Source organism: Mobula hypostoma, chromosome 8 (assembly GCF_963921235.1).
Source record: "Mobula hypostoma chromosome 8, sMobHyp1.1, whole genome shotgun sequence".
In the NCBI taxonomy this organism is placed as follows: Eukaryota; Metazoa; Chordata; class Chondrichthyes; order Myliobatiformes; family Myliobatidae; genus Mobula; species Mobula hypostoma.
Window position 1 is genome coordinate 88,341,965 of NC_086104.1, and position 21,230 is coordinate 88,363,194.

The window sequence follows — 21,230 nt, forward strand, 5'->3', positions numbered from 1 at the left end:
GGTAAGAAAGAATATGTTGGGACGACAGGGTTGTCCTATCACGAGCGACTAAAGAAATGAGGTCAATAGTTTTTGGAGTTCAGTAAAATGAGGGGAGATCTTATTGGAAATGTTCAAGGTCCTTAACGGGCAGAGCATGGTAGATGTTATAATGTTTCCATTAGTCGAGTTAAGGGAATACAGTCACAAAATTAAAAGTGTTTCTTTAAAATTGAGGTGCATAGAAAATTCTTGCAGAGAGGTGAAGCTCTGGAATTCTCTACAGCAGTGTTGTGGAGGCAGGGTCATTGTTTTTCTTAAAAGTGGAACTAGATGCGTTTTTGAAAGATACGGAAATTGAAGGCTATAAGGAACTAGCACAGAAGAGGACATGAGGCTTGGGCTGTTGAGCCATGATCATATTAAATGGTGGTGGAAGTTTGAGGGACCACGTAGCCTACTTCTGCTATTTTATTGTGCTCTTAATATTTCAGTTCTGACGAAAGACAATCATTCTGAAACATTAACTCAGTCTCCCTCTCACCACAGATGCTGCCTGACCTGCTGAAGATTTGCAGCATTTTCTGTTTTATTTCATATGTTTAGCATCCGTATTCTTTTTTAGATTATTATTTAATTTTTTGTTGCCTCTCTTCTAGTACTGCCCAATACAACGATGTTCTGAACACTAGGGATTCTGCCGATGCTGGAAATCTTGAGCAACACACAAAATACTGGAGGCACTCAGCAAGTCAGGCAGCATCTATGGAGAGGAATAGTCAATGTTTAGGGCTAGACCCTTCATCAGTCCTAATGAAGTTCCTCTCCATGGATGCTGACTGACCTGCTGTGTTTCTCCAGCATTTTGAGTGTGTTGTTTGACAAAGAGGTTCTGTTTTTCCCTCCAATAAAGCTGACTGACTGGCTGAGTACCTCCAGCATTTTGCGTTCGTTGTTTAACAAAGAGTTTCTGTTTTTAGCAGAACTGCCTTTTTCAACAGTCCTGCTAAAAGGTAATTGTTCAGAAACATTATTTCTTTCTCTGTATTTGCTGACTGAACTGCTGGATATCTTCACCATGTTGTGATTTATTTTTTAATCATAATGATAAGTTGTGTTTACACAGTGACTTTAAAGTAGCGAGACATTCTAAAGCTTTTCAGAAAGCGTTGCTAAGCAATATTTATCAATGGCAAGTAATCAGTGAAACAAGTTTATAATGTGTTTGGGTTCTTCAGTGTAGAAGAGGCCACAAAAGGTTGCCTTGGAGACAGATGTTCTGTAAACCAAGTGCCTTGACTATGTTTGCTTTCTCCAGTGTAGATGGAGGCCACATGGTGAACATTGAGTACAGTCTGCAGACTCTTAAATGGACTTCTTGTATGCCAATAGATAAACTCTCGATCTCCCATCCTACCTCATTTGTAACCCTAGCACTCCACTTGCTCTGTAACCGCAACATTCTATTCCGGTCCAAACTCATACATTGTCTTTCTTTTATATTTCCTTGTATGTTACGTTGTTATTTTATGTTTATCTTGTGAATGTCATATATGTTAATTTATGTGCCTTTTGATGCTGCAGCAAGTAAGTTTTTCATGGAACTTTCGCACGCATACTTGTGCCAATGACAATAAACATGAGTTTGTCCATTTCCCTCCATAAATGCTGCCTGACCCGCTGAATTCCTCCAGCATCTTGTGTGGTTGCAGTCGATTCTGCATTCTGTTTTCTTTTTACTGCCTCATCCGTAAGGCCATGTGATGTTGTGGGGACGGAACTGGACTCTCTGATGGTGGTGTCTGAAAAGAGGATGCTATCCAAGTTGCATGCCATCTTGGACAATGTCTCCCATCCACTACATAATGTACTGGTTGGGCACAGGAGTACATTCAGCCAGAGGCTCATTCCACCGAGATGCAACACAGAGCGTCATAGGAAGTCATTCCTGCCTGTGGCCATCAAACTTTACAACTCCTCCCTTGGAGGGTCAGACTCCCTGAGCCAATAGGCTGGTCCTGGACTTTCCTGGCATAATTTACATATTATTATTCAATTATTTATGGTTTTATATTTCTATATTTATACTCTAATCTTGGTTGATGCAACTGCAACGAAACCCAATTTCCCTCGGGATCAATAAAGTATGACTATGACTAAATATGGATCGCAAAACATAAGTTCTTTTTCTCTGTATCTCAATACCTGTGACAATAATGAACCAGAAGCAATACCAAATGTTTCAGCTGGAATGACTGTTTGGGTCCCTGGACGGAGGGGAAGAGCCACTGGGACATCTTCCGGGAAGCGAACAAAATCGCTACCGCGCTCTCCAAGCCCCCCGCGGAACTCGACCTGTCCACCAATGGGCATCGCGGGTAGGATTACGTCACGCTACCGCCTCTCCGGCGCGGCAGAGGTCACATGATCACCCAGCCGATCCCACGTGACACATCCTTCCTCCGCTCGGTGCATTCTGGTTATTCGGTGTGTCCTTGTGGCGACATGAGTGGCCTGGCAGTACGCGGCCTGCGGGTAAGGAGGGAGGGGAGCCCGCGGCTCGGCCGCAGACGGGAAGGGGTGCGGGGAACTTCGGAGGAGGAGCAACAGGGAGGAAGACCGGGGTCCAGCAAGGAATCGTGGGGGGGGGGGTGGAAAGGTCAGTCGGAAGACCTTGACGAGGAGTAATGGGTGGGGAGCTGGGGCGAAGACATTGGTGTGGAAGGTGGGCCAAGGCTGCTGGTATGGGTGTTTGGGGGGTAGATTACCAGCTATAGCCGCAGTATGTGTTTCCTAATATCAATATCCGGAGACAGGCTGGGACCCCAGACCACCATGTCCAGCCAGAAATTATCGATGGCCTTGCCCTCTGGTACGGCTATCCTAAGTTATCTCACTCCTCAACTTTTTTCTGTAAACTTCGGCTTGCTAATTTTCTCCCTGTTTGCCTTTAGCCAATAACCTTCCCGGAAGGCGAATTAGCTTTTATGGCGTCGAGTTGTGGATTTACTTGTATTTTACTTTTAATGTTGCCTCTTATTTCGCTCGTGACTTAATCTGAATTCTAGAGGCAGACCCATTTGCCACAAGAAATGGTTTCTTCATTTTGTCACAGCACTTGAATAGTCTTATCAAGTTTCTTTCACTTGAGAACAATTCTCACTTATCTAGCCTTCTTGAGGTGCAGCCCTGGTGTGTTTGATAAATCTCACTACATCTGGTCCAGGGCCTATGATGTGATGCTAATAGCTCAGAATCAGGTTTAATATCACTGGCATATTTTGAGAAATTTGTTGTTTTGTGGCAGCAGTACATTGTAATATAATAAAATCGCAATAAAAATATTTTTTAAATAAGTAGTGCAAAAAGAGAGCAAAAAATCAAATTAGTCCATTCAAACATCTGATGGCAGAGGGGAAGAAGCTGTTCCTAAAGCATTGGGTGTGAGTCTTCAGACTCCTGTACCTCTGATAGCAAAGAGAAGAGGGCATGTCCTTGGTGATGGAGGTCCTTAATTATGGATGCTGTCTTTTTTGACATTGCCTTTTGAAGATATCCTCTACCCATGATGGAGTTGGAGCTGGCTGACTTCACAACTTTCTGCAGCTTTTTCCAATCACGCACACCCATTCCCTCATAGCAGAGGGTGCTGCAACCAATTGGAAAGCTCTCCCCAGAATATCTGTCGAAATTTGCGTCAGTCTGTGGTGCCATACTAAGTCTCCTCAAACTTCTGAGGAAATAGAGCTGCTGGCCTGCCGCCTTTGTAATTGCATCAACGTGTTGGGCCCAGGATAGATCCTCAGATTTGTTGACACGCAGGAATTTTCTGGTAAATAGTAAATTGATGGCGTTTATGATTTCCCTCGACAGAAGCTTACCACAAATGGTCAATCCTGTCTATGGGTTGGCCCTTTTCGATACCACCTATAACAGTCATGTTCCCAAACTGTTTCAGCCAGGAGCAGTTAAGTTGAAATGTTCTGGCACAGTAAATAGAAAGAATAATGTTTAAATGTATCTTGTTTGCAATAGATTAGGGCGTGGCCATGTAGCTTTTAAGATAAAAACTAAAACGTAATTAAACGTGTATTTAATATGCATAGCAAGTTTGAAGTACATTTACTGGTCAAATGAGACCCCATAGATTTAAAACTCATTTTAGAGCATTGGAGCAGCATGATATGACCCTTACAACAGGAATTCTGCAGATGCTGGAAATTCAAGCAACACGCATCAAAGTTGCTGGTGAACGCAGCAGGCCAGGCAGCATCTCTAGGAAGAGATACAGTCGATGTTTCAGGCCGAGACCCTTCGTCAGGACTAACTGAAGGAAGAGTTAGTAAGAAAGTCTGCCTGGCCTGCTGCGTTCACCAGCAACTTTGATGATATGACCCTTTGAGTCTTGCTGGACAAAGTGTAGTGTTTTTTTTTAATGGCTGGAATTATTCACTAGAAGAGCAAGGTATCACTGAAACTAGTTGGTGAAATTTTGTTTCCATTGTGATGTGCAGGCTCCAGAGTTTTGTCTTCAGCTTTCAGGCTCATTGTGAGCATTGAGTTTTACCATTTTTACAGTTGGAGTCCAGGCCAGTTCCCCTGTGGGGGCGGAGACAGTGGCTTATCAAAATCCATTACTTCCTCATTACTTTATGCTTGTTTGACATTTTAACTTGTAATGCTATATGCTGTAGTGGTGCCTTCGTTCTTGCACCTCATTTTATGTTCACTATTTAGTTTCTATATTTAAAAAAAAACTAAAACTTGCTGAGCTTTGAATCTTCCCTGGTTTGTCTGCTGAGTCTGTAAGTCTTTCGTTTTCTCCTTGCCTTTTACTGCATTCATTGTATTGAAATACTGATTTGCACAATACAATACCTACATGAGGTGGAGCAAAAACCTTATAATAGAAGCATATGACTTTATAAAAAAAAATGGCTGGATGTTTAGTTTTGAATAGATGGTGGTATTATTGGGCATGTGATAAAAAATGCGTGGATGACCTTTCTCAGTGTAGACTTGTTGGGATGAATGGCCTCCAATGTCACATGAGAAAAATACAAGATAAAGGACAAACTCTCTTGGCTGAGAATCGCTCCATAATTCCACCCTAAATACGCTTGCTACAGTCTCATTTGCCCTTTCTAATATCCTATGTACAAAGTACACTAATTACTTAAGAACAATATCTGACCTTTGCAACCTTTGCCATCGCAAAAGGAAAGAGCAGCAGGTATATGGAATGGCACCATCCTGACTTGCAAGTTTATCACAATTGCTGAGTTTAAATATGAGAACACAATGCAGCAGAAGCAAGCCATCCAGTCCCTCAAGTCTGCCTCAGCATTAACAGTCCTGTGCCAGTTGCCCATAACCTCAGTTCTGATCTTGCAGAACTTTATTTACCGCCTCAAGTCCTTGAGGAAGAGAATTCCAGAGATTCACCACTTTTTGTGAAAGACTCTTTGAGTGCAGCAATTTTAAATTGCTCTTTTTTTCTTGTAACTATGACCCCATGTTTGAAAGTTTGTGGGGTGGGGGGCTGTTTGGTATTTTTGGTACAGTTTCTATCCTCAGGCACATGGGCTGCACTTTTGTGTAACTTGCTGACCTCCCTCTGATCCCTTATTTGCCTGTTCTGCAATACACTGCTTCCACTTCTCAACAGAGGCATGGAACACCCACATCGTACTAGGGATGTCAGGTCTCGTAATGATTTTGCTTCCCTTGCTGGATGTTTCCATCTCCACCAACTCCCAATAGTAAGCTTGTAGGTGTCTTTCAAAGGGTGTGTGTCATTCAGCTGCGTCAGGCAGGATGGGGGACCAAAACCCTGGGGGTGTATTCACCCCCATTCTGCGATAAACCCCATACAGCAGTGTTCTGATGTTCGGATGGATACCTGTAGCTCAAAGAACAATCCAGGTAAACGAGGACATGGGCAGGGCCTGAGCCTCTGTTTCCTTGTGGAAGTCGAATCCAGATAAAGTCACTCAGAGACCGTATAAGTACAAACTCTTTATTCCAAGCACCTGGGGCTTACTCAGTTAGTTGCTCAAACAGGAACAGTCTATGACTGTTCCTGCCCAATCCACGAACTAACTTAACAATTCCCCTCATAACACAGATATATTTGTCTAGATACCCCCCACACAAGACAGGCTGGAGCCAAAGTTATTTACTACATGACAACCCCGAAAGACAAATTACAAAATAGTCATAATGGCTTACACACACACAACAGACTGAAGCTGTCCTATCTCTACATATGACTACACGAGGAGATAAGCATCTTAAAGACTCTAGCTGACTACCTTCAAGAGGAAATAGTGCTCTAACAAAATTCGCACATCTGTTGGTCATCAAGGTTTCTCACAGGAAAAAAAAGAGGGAAAAAAAGCAGGCTGCTATGTTTAATGAAGGCCGGCTGGTGGCGTAGTGGCATCAGTGCCGGACTTTGGAGTGAAGGTTCCCGTGTTCGAATCCAGCCGGCTCCCTTGCACACTTTCAATCCGTGCTGGGTTGAGCGTTGAGCTAGCAACTCAGCCTCGTAAAAATAAGAAAACCTAAGAAAACACCGTCATGACGGTGTCCCGATGACTACACTCGGAGTTAAGGGCTTTCTTCTCTTCTTCATGTTTAATGACTGTGTTAACCTTTTATATATTTTATTATCCTTAGCAGCCTCGAATGCCTGTTGTTGCTCTGGACACCACTCAAAAGTTGCTTTCTTCCTCGTTACTTTATGTGAGGGTAGTAACAGAATAATTAGGTGTGGTATGTGCTGTCTCCAGGAGCCCCATGAACCTTTGGGTCCCTTGCTTATTGGTGGGGGTGGTCATTTCAGTTGTCTTGTTCCATACTTGGTCTGGGATTCCTTGATGTCCCGAGACCCACTGGATACCCGGAAACGGGACTGTCTGGCCTGGCCACTTTATTTAATATGAATTCATCACCCATGTGGCTTACCAGCATGTCCAGGGCTTCTGTTACCTCTTCCTCGGTGGATCCTCTTAGCATGATGTCATCAATATGTATACTACCTGTGTATCAGACGAGAGAGTACATGCATCGAGGGCTTGCGGTATCAGTCCATGACGCAGGGCTGTGCACATACCTGTGAAGCAGTCTGGTAAAAGTGTACTGCCTGCCTTCCCAAGTAAAGACAAATTGGTCCTGTGAATCTGACGGGGGAAGGTTAACCAGCTCTATTACAGCGTACCAGTTCCTGTCTCCCTGTGACACTAAGGTCACTATGCAGCAGTTAATGGAAGGACAGACTTATTTAACTGAGGATATTCAACTGTCATCCTCCAGCTGTTGTCTGATTTCTTCACTGGCCAGAAAGGACTGTCATACTGAGGTTACATGCCTGATCCATCTTGTTTTAACAGTTCTTATGGTGTCTGTGACATCTGTATGTGTTAGTACTGTTTCACACAATCCATGACACTCAGAGGTGGTATTAGAAGAGACTCCCACTTCTCTAGTTGCTATTAAAATGACAAATGGGAACTACCCCAATCTAGTCGGCACTGTCTGTCTCTAGAAATTCATTTCAGTGGTATTTTCAGATAACGCGATTAGCTATCAGTACTTGGGCTTCCTTTGGCCAACCGTCCTCAATAGCCAATCGGACTGTCATTTCCCATGTTTTATTGTATTTCCTCATAAATCCTCCTGAAGCACCTGAGGTCCCTGATGTTGGTCAGGGTTTCCAGGTATGTTCAGTACCTGTGACCAGCCCTCCGCTGGACTCGCAAAACATTTTTAATGCTTCCCAAAATACCATTTACCTTCGCAACCATACTGCAGCCGTTGGCCAACTTTTTGTGATTTATGCATAGTAACGTCTAAATCCTTCTGTACCTGTTTGCAATATCTCGCCATTATAAAATTGTTCACCCTTGGATTTCTCTTACTGAAGTGCGTGACATCGCACTTGCCCACATTAACCTCAATTTGGCAGGGTTTTGCAAACTCAGCCGACCTATCTATATCCAGTCGTCAGATCCAAATAGCATCGTTGCTGTATGCCCTCCTGCCCATTTTTGTTTTGCTGATGAACCTTCATAGTTCGTACTCCGCTCACTCCTGGGTCATTAAAGCAGGTAGTAAATAATTGGGGGACTGGCTCTTTGTACTTGAAGGTTTGTTGTTTTTCCTCAGGCCTTCCAGCAGCTGTCGCGCCGGACCTTCAGCAGCACAGCTTGCAGAGGGTTGGAGAATAAGGTTCCTGAAAAGCAGAAACTTTTCCAGGTGAGCAGTGTGTGTGTGATAAGGATGGGCTCTGAGCTCTTTGGGCTTAGCGGCTTTGGTTATTTTGTCAATAATTGTTAGTTTTTCCAGGCTGTGCACATATTGTCGAATGTGGTTGGGAGTGGATCTTGAGCATTAATGCACCATCGTGTGATTGAGCCAGCAAATGTGCAATATCTTGACTATTATTTGAAAACTGTATGTTGGAATAGAACCTGCTGCTGAAACCGTTGTGTATGAATTACTAAACGTGAAAAGACATTCTGGTAATCACATGATACAATGGTGAATAAGTTATTTGGTAACTAGTTAAAACTGATAATTCTAGATGAGAGGTAAGGTAAATCCCAGCAAAGTGTTGGGAACCATAGGTCTAAATCTATCTCTCTTGCATGAATGCTGCACTTTTTTAAATGTCATGTCTTCAGTTAGTTGTACTTTAAAATGCTGAGTTGTCCATTTTTGCCAGCAACCATAGCGAAGGTCCAGGCATTCCTGTGACTTGACCTCCTTTGCTGTTCCACGCTCAGACTTGGATTTCAGAATGAGGACAATGGAAAATCCCTACAGATTAGTTAGTCTCAAGTTACTGTGGCCCATAATTGCACATTTTACCAAGATGAAATCTTTTTTTTTAATTTAAAGTTGTCACTTTATAGGCAAATCTGTGAATGGAATTGCATCCAAAAATTGAGATTTAATGGTTTCATCAATAAAAGTAATCTTAAATTTTGTAAATATTTTAATCATGAAACATACTTGATAAATGGTTCCCAACCTGTGGGTGCAGCTTGAAAATCATTTTGAGGTAGTTAAAACACATTTATAGGAGAAAGCAATCCTACAACGAAGCGAAAAAGAAAAGGAAGAGATTATGAAAGTAAATTAGCTCAAATTCAGAGGAATGAGCATGGACCTTACAGAAACATAAAATTAAGCAAGATGGATAAAATAGAGGCAGGAGATTGGTTTCAGCTGGCAAGTGAGAGTAGAACTAGGGGATATAGCCTCAAGATTTGCAGAAATAGATTTAGAATGGAGATGGAGAGAAATTGGTTTTCCCAGAGAGTAGTAAATCTGTAGAATTCTTTACCTGGGGAAGCAGCAGAAGCTACGTCAGTGAATATATTTAGGATCCAGTGAGGGGGATTTTTTGTACAGCAAGGTAATTAAGGGTTATTTGGGGGGGGCGGGTGGAGGAAGGCAGGTGGGTAGAACTGAGTCCATGGCCAGGTCAACCGTGATCTTTTTGAATTGTAAAGGGTCAGACGTGGGTATTCCTGCTCCTATTCCTTATGTTCTTGTAGCTTACCACAGGAACTAGATGCAGATTAGTTGGAGAACTGGTTTGTACTCAATTTCTATAAGGATAATTGCAAACTAGGAATTGTTGAAGTAAACAAAAATTAAATGCAATTATTATTGTACTCTTGGGTATTGCAGCTTTAAGCTTCAGTATGTTTAACTCTTATACTTGGCCTTAAACTTATTTACAGCCTATCCGTTCTTCCAAAGTGAATTCTTGATTCTTTATCTTCCCTTACTTTTTGTGAAGAATTGAATTGGTTTTGAGCTTCCAACAGACATTGTTGGCTGGAACTACGGTCAGTAGTTAAGGTGTGGATTTGTTGTGTGATTGAGCTTGACTTCTGGCTGCATGTCCATAAGTAGTATAGGTAGTTGACTAACCAAAGGCACTGCGGTGCTCTTCAATGTTTCCATGTGCTGGCTAAATTCTCTAATTCCCCGCAGTGAAGAGTATTCTCCCTTACTGAACTATGTTCAACTATCTCTAAATTAATAGTGTCAGTCACTTCAGAGAATTAGTAAAACAATTTGATTTTTTTGCATCTAAACCCTTTAATGCCTCACGCAGCGGCATAGTCTGCTTCTAACCCCTTTTGTGCAGTGATCCTGCCAATTAACCTTTGCTTTCAAATGCTTGTCTCTATTGGGCATTTTGTGACAAAGATCACTAATCCTAACCCAGGAAGAGCAATTCTTTAAGCTCAAAGCTCAGAGTAAATTTATTATCAAAGTACATGTATGTCAACATATACAACCCTGAGATTCATTTTCTTGTGGGCATTCACAGTAAGTACAAGAAACACAATAGAATCAAAGAATGATCACCCCCAACCAATGTGCAAAAGACAACACTGTGCAAATACAAAAAGAAATAATAATAAATAAGCAATAAATATCAATAACATGAGATGAAGAGTTCTTGTGGGAACAGTTCAGTGATGGGGCGTGAAGTTGAGTGAAGTTATCCCCACTGGTTCATGAGCTTGATGATTGAAGAATAATAACTGTTCCTGAACCTGGTGGTGTGGGTTTTGGGGTCCCTGTACCTTTTTCCTGATGGCAGCAGATCCCAGGGATGTGTAGAATTGCATTTTTGTTTCATTCCAATCAGAAAAGTCAGATCTCATCAAGTTGCCAGGCACAGAGTTGATATTGCAATATTTCTGTGTCCTGTTGGAGCTGTAGTTGAGCCTCATTCTGGAATATAACTCTCCATTTGATCCTTCTGTACAGAGGATATTGATAGTGTTTCCTGCAAGTGCACCACACAATCTAGTTTGAGTAAGGGAGTTTACTTAGAAATACAGTGACAGTTAAGAGAAGTTTGAATAGTGCTTGGAGGAAATTGTGCAAGTTATTCTGGTTTTGGTGGGGGTTGGATGTTTCTCAACTTATTTCTCACTTATCATATGGTTAAGGTCTTGTGTCTTGGAATGGATTTGCAGGAGAGAGGTTTATGCAATACTGTTGAGAAGACCATAAAGCATATAAAATGCTTTCTATCCTAATCTAAAAATGTTAAATATTTGTTCCACTAGATGTCAGATTGCAGATGTGTTCAACATTTATTCCATTGCCAGTTGGAATTAACTAACTCACAGGGTTTGCTCTGGCCTCTTTCTGCATTCCTAGTTAGCAAGCACGTTAAAACAAGGAGTAATATTTTCTCCAGGAAGAGACTGTTGCAATGAGAAATAAAAAAAAGGGTGCGTCAGATTTTGTATTGTAAAGGCGTGACAAATATTTTGAAACATCAAAGGCAAGAGGAAAATACAATGCAAGAGGGTTTCATAAGGCTTCTGTTTCCGAAAACTGTCGTAAACCATTTTTTCTTAAGTCAGAAATATCCATTTTCTGTGGCTATCCATATCGTATTGCTTTGTATACACTAATTTTTTCAAATATTTGCCCTAACACTACCCTTAAACTAGTAGAATATACATTATATCCATTTGTTAATGAACACTATTTTATAATTCCTATCTTGAAAATTGTTTTAAATGTTTATGTGAGGATTTATGTAAAGTTGGATTTCTGTTAATTGGGTAACCATGCAGCTCTATATATAGATCATGCCTGGATCCTAATGACCTTTGAACAAAGAGATCTAGGGGTGGAAGTCCATAGCCCCTTGAAAGTGACAACACAAGTGGATAAGGTGGTAAAAAAGGTTTGTGGCAGGGTTACCTTCATTGGTTGAGGCATTGGGTGTAAAATGTCAGGAAGCATGTTGGGGTGTATATAACTTTGGTGTACCAAAGAGCCATGACTGTGTTGTGCAATTGTATGTTTTAAGCAAATTGCATTGCTGGCAATTCTTGGGTTGTGTGAACTCTATGTTCTTCTTCTCACGATGCAATATGAAAAATAACAGTAAAGATCAGGAACCAACTCCATCATGTGCTTTGTGATCCCTGCTAGTGAGAAGAAGCAGTTCCTCCAGGGATGAAGATTCACTCAATACTGAATGCTCCATGCTTTTCTAGTTTCTCTACTGTAGTGCACAAGACTACTCTGAATTAAAAACAGAAAATGACCGAGTTGTCAGGCTAACATTTTATGCTGTGGAGCTTCATGTAATCCTACACTATATATGCAGGGATATTCTCCAAGGGAACTATAACATGACAATTTGAAATGGGGGCGATAGTCTGGGGAGGTGTACACTGCATGGTTAAATTTGGTCCTCAAATTATTAAGGGAGAGTCCAGAAGTGTTTTAAGGAAATCGGAATTAGCGATTTGGTATGGGGAGCATGGAGCTGGCTTGCCACCACCACAAAGGCAATAACAAGTGACCTTGCCTGTGATGTCTGTGTCACAGGCCACTCATCATCCTCAATCCATCCAGATTAACCCAAATTACAGTTGATTTAATCTGGATTATTGAGGAAAATGAGTGGCGGTTTTTTCAGCTAATCATATTTGGGTTGACTTTCAGGAAGAGATCATTGAGGTCAGCTCTTGGAGAAGAACAGGATGCCTTCCAAAGACTGCCTGGTGGATTATTTGGTCTTATTTAAAAAGGATTCATATTTAATTTGGATGTAGCAGAAACTGTGCAGTGTCTTGTTTCTAAACCTCGGCTGCCTTACGCTTTGTTGCTTTAAGAATAACTTTGTTTTTCTGATTGAATTGTTATAATGGCAGACTTCAGGGCTTTTGGATACAGAGCAATGAATATGCTTGTCTTACAGTGGTTACTAATCTAACATTCTGCTACCTTAGTTACACACTGCAGGCAAAGCTGAGCAGATGGTTTGAAGCAGTTCCTGTTCAATAGTGTCCTGAGCAAATGCAAAACAAAGGGGGTATATATACCCCTTTGGAGTGGAAGCCCCTTGCTTAGAATAGAGCTGGTCAGTGATTACTCTTATATTTTCATATCTTTATTAATCTTACCACTCTAAAATCTGACTTGCCTTATTCTCCAACCATCTGCCAGCATCAGTGGCCTCTGAATTTTCCATTGGGAACATCTTGCAAAATTCCTCATCCCTCTCTGCTCCAGGTTCCCTGGGGATGAAAGCCAATATTCTCAGCCCGAAATCTTTTCCATAGATGCTGCCTGGCCTGGCCTGCTGAGTTCCTCCTGCATTTTGTGTGTGCTGCATCTGCAGATCTTTGGTTTTGGTGATTCCATTAATCTTTGTGCTTTAATCTAATAGCTTTGGCTTTTCTGTACTGACATCCTTTGTTTCCATAGCTTCTGTGCCAACCTCTCTCTCCCACACTGTCCTCGTTGTAACAGTGCATGCCTTCATGGAAACATAGAAAACCTACAGCAGAATACAGGCCCTTCGGCCCACAATGCTGTGCCGAACATGTACTTATTTTAGAAATTACCTAGGGTTACCCATAGCCCTCTATTTTTCTAAGCTCCATGTACCTATCCAGGAGTATCTTAAAAGACCCTATCGTATCTGCCTCCACCACTGTCACCGGCAGCCCATTCCATGCACTCACCACTCTCTGCGTAAAAAAACTTACCCCTGACATCTCCTCTGTACCTACTTCCAAGCACCTCAAAATTGTCCCGTCTCGTGTTAGCCATTTCAGCCCTGGGAAAAAGCCTCTGACTATCCACACGATCAGTGCCTCTCATCATCTTACACACCTCTGTCAAGTCACCTCTCATCCTCCACCACTCCAAGGTGAAAAGGCCAAGTTCACTCAACCTTTTCTCAGAAGGCATGCTCCCCAATCCAGGCAACATCCTTGTAAATCTCCTCTGCACCCTTTCTATGGCTTCCACATCCTGCCTGTAGTGAGGCGACCAGAACTGAGCACAGTACTCCAAGTGGGGTCTGACCAGGGTCCAAATACCTGTAACATTACCTCTCGGCTCTTAAACTCAATCCCACAGTTGAAGAAGGCCGTATGCCTTCTTAACCACAGAGTCAACCTGTGCAGCAGCTTTGAGTGTCTTATGGACTTGGACCCCAAGAATCCTCAGGTCCTCCACACTGCTAAGAGTCTACCATTAATACTGTATTCTGCCATCACGTTTGACCCACCAAAGTGAACCACCTCGCCAGTGCTTTGGTAAAGGAGATAGTGATCACAGTACTATCTCCAAAATGCTCTCCCACTGAGAGACCTGACACCTGACGAGGTTCATTTCCCAATACCAGATCAAGTACGGCGTCTCCTCTTGTAGGCTTATCTACATATTGTGTCAAGAAGCTTTCCTGAACACACCTAACAAACTCCACCCCATCTAAACCCCTTGCTCTGGGGAGATGCCAATCAGTACTTGGGAAATTAAAATCTCCCACCACAGCAACCCTGTTATTATTACACCTTTCCAGAATCTGTCTCCCTATCTGCTCCTCGATGTCCATGTTACTATTAAGTGGTCTATAAAAAAAACCCAGTAGAGTTATTGACCCCCTCCTGTTCCTAACTTCTACCCACAGAGACTCAGTAGACAATCCCTCCATGACTTCCTTCTTTTCTGCAGCTGTGACACTATGTCTGATCAGCAGTGCCATGCCCCCACCTCATTTGCCTCCCGCCCTGCCCTTTCTGAAACATCTAAAGCCTAGTACTTGAAGTAACCATTCCTGCCCCTCAGCCATCCTAGTCTCTGTAATGGTCACAACATCATAGCTCAAGTATTGATCCATGCTCTAAGCTCATTGGCTTTGTTCATGCTTCTTGCGTTAAAATAGACACATCTCAAATCATTGGTCTGAGCATATCCCTTCTCTATCACCTGCCTATCCTCTCTCTCGCACTGTCTCCAAGCTTTCTTGATTTGTGAGCCAACCGCCCCTTCCTCCATCTCTTCAGTTCAGTTCCCATCCCCCAGCAATTCTAGTTTAAACTCTCCCTTCATTTCTGCCTTGCTGACCATTTGAGCAAAGGCCTGATGTGTAGGTCCCGATGAAGGATCTCAGCCCGAAACTTCAACTGTTCATTCCTCTTCATAGATGCTGCCTCTCCTGAGTTCCTCCAGCATTTTGTTTGTTCCTTGTGCAGCATTCTGTTTTTCCTTAGGGGACACTTAGTGATTCTATGTTCCACCTGTTGACTGATCCAGGAGCTTTCCCCAAACAAACCCTGGATGTCCTTGCCCGCAATGTGCTTTCACAGCCAGAAGGTAGGGAATTTGAGTCAGTATCTCACTTCTATAAAACCAGAAAATGGCAGCACTGGGTTTGGGTTGTTGGGTCTTTCTGTGCAAGTTGCACTGGGGAGCTTTGATTCCTATTTTTTTTTGTTACAGGCAGACAATGGGGTCCCAGTTCACTTGAAAGGAGGTACTGGAGATGCTGTGCTCTACAGGCTAACCATGGCACTCACGGCTGGAGGTGAGGCTTATGTCCTTTTTCTCTGGATTCTCAACAGGTAACATCATGGGTCCCTGTTTACCTCAACAGGTAAAGTCACGAGAACAGGAATGAGCTATTTGCTTTTGGAGCCACACATTTGCACCCCTGCCTGGCATTCAGTGGCTGGGTAGTTTTGTTTTTCTGTACAGCCACGGAATACCAAACAGCGTTGCAAATGCGTGGTTTGGTTCAAGGATGAACAACCAACTTGCTACAGTTCAGAGAGATTGTGGATCCTGTGACACAGTGATGACCCATAACTCGGGGATGAGATTACTTGTGGTGGAGTGGGAGATGAAGATGAAGAAATTTTTTTTTTTTTTTTTTACTGGCTATTAACTGTTGTTGGGTAAAAGCCAATTGTAAAATTTGTCTCAAAAGAAAACAAGCAAATTATTAATTTGACCCAGGTTCCGATATATACCTGGAACTAAGTAAGCTATGATTTTTTTTAACCTGGGATGTTTAGTTTTCAGATTCTAATGAGGAAAGGTAGTAGGAATAGTTACTTATGAAATTAGTGTCCCAAGACATGGAATATGGAGCACCATATATGTTGGGTTGAGTTTATTTTGTCTCTGGACCCTTTGCCCTCTGCTGGATTGTCACTGAGTGGGATTGATGTTTCATAAGCAGGATGGTGAGATACTGTTCTCTGGCCTACTCATCCAGAATCTAGTACCCATTCCCAAGTGGAAGACAAGTTGGGACATTAGAGTAATGATCTGGTGGGAAAGTGGTGAGTGGGGGTGTATTCTTAAAATCTTGGCAGAAGACTGCATTTGCTAAATTGAGCAGGAATGGTTATTGTATGTCTAATGGTAAATGCTGAAATGTGACTTTTTTTTGTATTCCCTTATGTCAGGTACGCTTTATGTTCTCTACCAACTGTTCAACATTGCCCTGCCTAAGAAGAAGTAACGTTCGTTTGCAAACATGTTTTATTCCACAACCCTGTCTAACTATGTATACTGTAATTCTTCAGGGATCTGATCTTGTGAATGGCTGTTCATGGTTTATGGGAACAGTAACTTATTTGACATAGCTTATATAACAAATAAAGTGATTAATTACACACTTGTTTGTCACAATTTCATTTGAATTTCTAAATCTCTGTTAAAGTGCCTAAGTTACCATAGTGTGAGTTCAGTTTGTGTTTTTGATCTTAATGCTTGTGTATTAATGGTTGTATGTCTGTCTGGTTTCATGGTAGTCAGAAACTGTTGCTGTTAATCACTTGCACAGTGTGTTCTACTGGCATTTGTGGCCTAGCCCTGGTTGCCCTTAACCAGGTGAAAGATTTGAGAGATTAGTGAACCAGGCAAGATTTGAAGACAATCTGATAGCTTTGTGCTCTCATTGCTGTTGCTAACTCCTGATTTTGACTTCAAATCCAGCAACGGCTTTGGGGAGGTGGGGGGGGGGGGCGCGGAGAATGTAAATATGGTCTCATCCTCCGGTTATTGAGTCACACAAAATGGAAGCAGGCTCTTTGGCCTACCTTGCCTGCATTGACTATCAGAAACCTATTTACACTAATGCTACATTAATCCAGTTCCCACAACCCCACATTCTCATCAGTTCCCTGAGACTGCCACTGACTTGCGCACCTACAGCAATTTGCTACTGACCGGTTGACTTACCCGTACACATTGGGGTTATTAGAGGAAACTGGAGCACCAGGAGGAAATGAAAGCAGTCATGGACAATGCAAGCCGCACAAATATCACCAGAAGTTAGCAGTGTGAAGTATGAGAGACTGCACCTGTCTGTAAATGGAGTAGCAGCAGTTTTTGTGCTGCTCTTGGTTTTGTTCCTTTCCCCCTAGTTTAAGCTTCGAATTTAAAATTTTTATTTGCTGATTCTCGAGGGGGAACAATATGTCTATGTCAACGAGGAGTGGGAAGAACTTGTCTGAACCTAGTGATAAAGGTAATGGGAAAGGAAAGATCTGATGAAATGCCACCATGGGCTGAAGATATGATTCGGACAATGAATTCAATTAAAGATCAGAATGGGTCAATTAAAGACCAATTGCAAAAGAATAGTAATGCCAAATGAACTGTCTGGAAGGCTGTTTGGTTATCTGTATATTATTGGCATTTAGGAAAGAAGATTTATGAAGGTTACTTGGATATTTCATTGAGAGACTATAAAAGAAGTTGAGATCTGTTCATTATTGCATATTATTGGTTTCTTTTTGGAAAGATCACCTATGGTTCAAGTATGACTTTAAATGGTTATTTGGACATTCGACTGAGAAAAAGAAGATAAAGGGACTTGTTCCTTTAACCTAATATCTGGTTTGATGTTTTTTTTTGTTAATTGGTAGTTTTTTCTACTAATGGGGCTTCTTTTTATATATACACACACACACACACACACACATGTTTAGGGGAGAGCAGTGTGAAGTACATCGAGCAATTTTTTTCTCTCAGGAGACAGGAAAACCAGGAGAGTAGGACTGAATGCGGCATGAAGAGGCGACTCGACTAGCTGTTTGATAGTTATAACAGAGGCACATTACCCTTTAAGTATTGACTGAAGCTGATTAAGCATCAAGCGAAGTAGAAAATAATTCTATTTAATATGACAATGCAACATTTGCTGATTCCCTTTCTGTTTGGTCAGCATCTTGTCATTTATAGTTGTAATGTATACAGTGATTAACTCAGCAGAGGTAAGGAGCTGGTGTCTAGATTGATGGTATTTATGATGGCCCAGGCACCAGGGGAACAGGTATCAGGTAGATCCCTGAGTAATGTTTGTATCTGAGGGCAGTGTTGCTCACTGACTTTTGTCATCATAAAAAAATAAAGCAGCACTCTGCCAATCCAGCATTGAAAACCACAAGGGATTATTACGCTGGGTTGTGTACTCAGGAGTTTTGAACCTGTAACCCAACTTTTTAATTGAAGCAATTATCAGCAGTCATTGGAAATGTAGATTAATGTCACAAGACAATCTAGAATAACTAAGCCATCAATGCATTTCACTTCATAGCATAGTAAACCATTTGGCCCTTTGATAGAGGTAGCTAATTCATCCTGCTGTCCTGGATTTTCCTTCCTTTGGAACAAGTTTGAGGATGCTTTATATTGCTGAACAATGACTTTATTCACGTCAAGCCTGTAAGATAAACTGTGACCCACTGTGCTCATAACATTTCTTAAATGTGTGATAATACAAACCAGTGTGAGAATTTGAAGTCAAAATGCTGTAGCACAACACAGAAGTGCAGCCAAACAGAGAATGGATACAACCAAGGAAGAAATTGACATGGGTGACTGAATATTTGGTCAAAGAGGTGGGAAATTCTAATGAACATTTTGAAGGGAGGAAGGCTTGGGCATTTAGGAACAGCAGTGCAGGGCTTTGGATCTGAACTGCTGAAGATATGGATGTTTGTGGTGGGATATTGGAGGGGGATTGGTGTTGACCTTCCAAAATCTTGTAATTTTTCTGAAAGATTCCAGAAAATTAGGATATCGCTAACTTAGAGCCTCCAGTCAAAGGAATGAGTCAGAACAAGAAACAAATTTCAGTTATCAAGGAAGTGCTGAAATCCATTATCAAGAAAGTAATAGGATATTTAGAAAATCAATATAATGAGGTAATGTCAGCATGGCTTTAATGAAAAGGAAATCATTTTTGACATCTTAATTCTTGACATAGGAGTAGGGTGAACCAGCAGACGTGTATTTGGGTTTCTTGAGGTTTAATGAGATGCTACATCAAACGTACTGCACCATGCAATATCTCCGAGCAATTGTGTAATTTATTGGCATGGATAGAGGATTAGTTAATAAACAAACAGTTTTGGGATAAATGGAAAACTGTAATGAGTGGGTTCCATGAGGAATTCTGCAGATGCTGGAAATTGAAGCTACACACATCAATGTTGCTGGTGAACGCAGCAGGCCAGGCAGCATCTCTAGGAAGGGTCTCGGCCTGAAACATCGACTGTACCTCTTCCCAGAGATGCTGCCTGGCCTGCTGCGTTCACCAGCAACATTGATATGAGTGGGCTCCAACAAAGATCGGTGGTTAGGTCTCAATAATTTGTATTAATTATTTGGATAAAATAAATGCATGTAGTCAATTTTGCTGAAGATACAAAAATAAATGGAAAGCAGGTTGTGAGGCCGACAATATCTGGAAGGAGACATACAGTGAGCTAATACAAAGCCAAGTACTCTTATTTCTGTTTCCCAACCACCTTCCTATTGTAACCAATATGCAGTACTGTGCAAAAGTCTTAGGCACATATATATAGCTAGGGGGCCTGAGACTTTTCCACAGTACTGTATATCGGTCACAATAGGAAGGTGGTTGGGAAACAGAAATGAGAATACTTGGCTTTGTATTAGCTCAGTGGTATGAGGTGTCACTTGGTAACTGGAAAGACATAATATACTGTGCAAAAGTCTTAGGCACCATAGCTATGTGTATATGTCTAAGATTTTTGTTCAGTGCTGTAGGTACATTATGTTAGTGAGCAAGAAAATGCTTGTTAATGAGTTTATCCGCCTTAGTAGAAAGAAACACCTGGGTCAGGATGCTGTTCATCGACTATAGCTCAGCATTTAATACCATCATTCCCACAATCCTGTTTGAGAAGTTGCAGAACCTGGGCCTCTGTACCTCCCTCTGTAATTGGATCCTTGATTTCCTAACCAGAAGACCACAATCGGTGATACCATATCCTCACTGATGATCAACACTGGTGCACCTCACTCCGCACTCTATATACATTTGACTGTGTGGCTAGGCATAGCTCAAATACCATCTATAAACTTGCTGATGATACAACCATTGTTGGTAGAATCTCAGGTAGTTATGAGAGAGCATACAGGAGTGAGATATGCCAACTAGTGGAGCAGCAACAACCTGGCACTCAACATCAGTAAGACGAAAGAACTGATTGTGGATTTCAGAAAGGGTAAGACAAAAGAACACACACCAATCCTCAGAAGGAGCAGAAGTGGAAAAAGTGAGCAGCTTCAAGTTCTGAATATTAAGATCTCTGAGGACCTAACCTGGTCCCAACATATCGATGAGTTATAAAGAAGGCAAGACAGTGGCTATACGAGGAGTTTGAAGAGATTTGGCACATCAACAAATACGCTCAAAACTTCTATAGCTGTAATTGGAGAGCATTCTGACAGGCTGCATCACTGTCTGGTATGGGGGGAGGGAGCTACTGTACAGGACTGAAAAAAGCTGCAGAGGGTTGTAAATCTAGTCAGTTCCATCTTGGGTATTAGCCTACAAAATACCCAAGACATCTTCAGGGAGCGGTGTCTAGAAAGACAGCGTCCATTATTAAGGACCTCCAGCACCCAGGGCATGCCCTTTTCTCACTGTTACCATCAGGTAGGATGTACAGAAGCCTGAAGGCACACACTCAGCAATTCAGGAACAGCTTCTTCCCCTCTGCCAACTGATTCCTAAATGAACATTGAATCCTTGGACACTACCTCACTTCTTTTTAATATACAGTATTTCTCTTTTTGCATGTTTTTAAAATGTATTCAATATACATATACTGTAACTGATTTACTTGTTTATTATCAGTAGTATTTTTATTTTATTTTTTATTATTATAGAAACATAGAAAACCTACAGCACAATACAGGCACATTGGCCCATAATGTTGTGCTGAACATGTACTTATTTTAGAAATTACGTAGAGTTACTCATAGCCTTCTATTTTTCTAAGCTCCATGTGCCTATCCAGGAGTCTTCTTAAAAGACCCTATCATATCTCCCTCCACCACAGTCGCTGGCAGCCCATTCCACACACTCACCACCCTCTGCCTTTAAAAAAAATTTGCCCCTGACATCT

At 41.8% G+C, this 21,230-nt stretch overlaps 1 protein-coding gene across 1 annotated transcript; it reads left to right on the forward strand.

The window, feature by feature from the left end:
• Window positions 1-2,403: 2,403 nt before the first annotated feature.
• On the forward strand, window positions 2,404-16,457 carry LOC134350703 (cytochrome c oxidase subunit 7A2, mitochondrial-like). Its single transcript, XM_063056285.1, has 4 exons — window positions 2,404-2,514; window positions 8,149-8,238; window positions 15,277-15,361; window positions 16,248-16,457. Exons 1-4 carry the CDS (start codon window positions 2,404-2,406, stop codon window positions 16,301-16,303), a joined length of 342 nt encoding a protein of 113 aa, XP_062912355.1. The 3' UTR covers window positions 16,304-16,457.
• The last annotated feature ends 4,773 nt before the right edge of the window (window positions 16,458-21,230 follow it).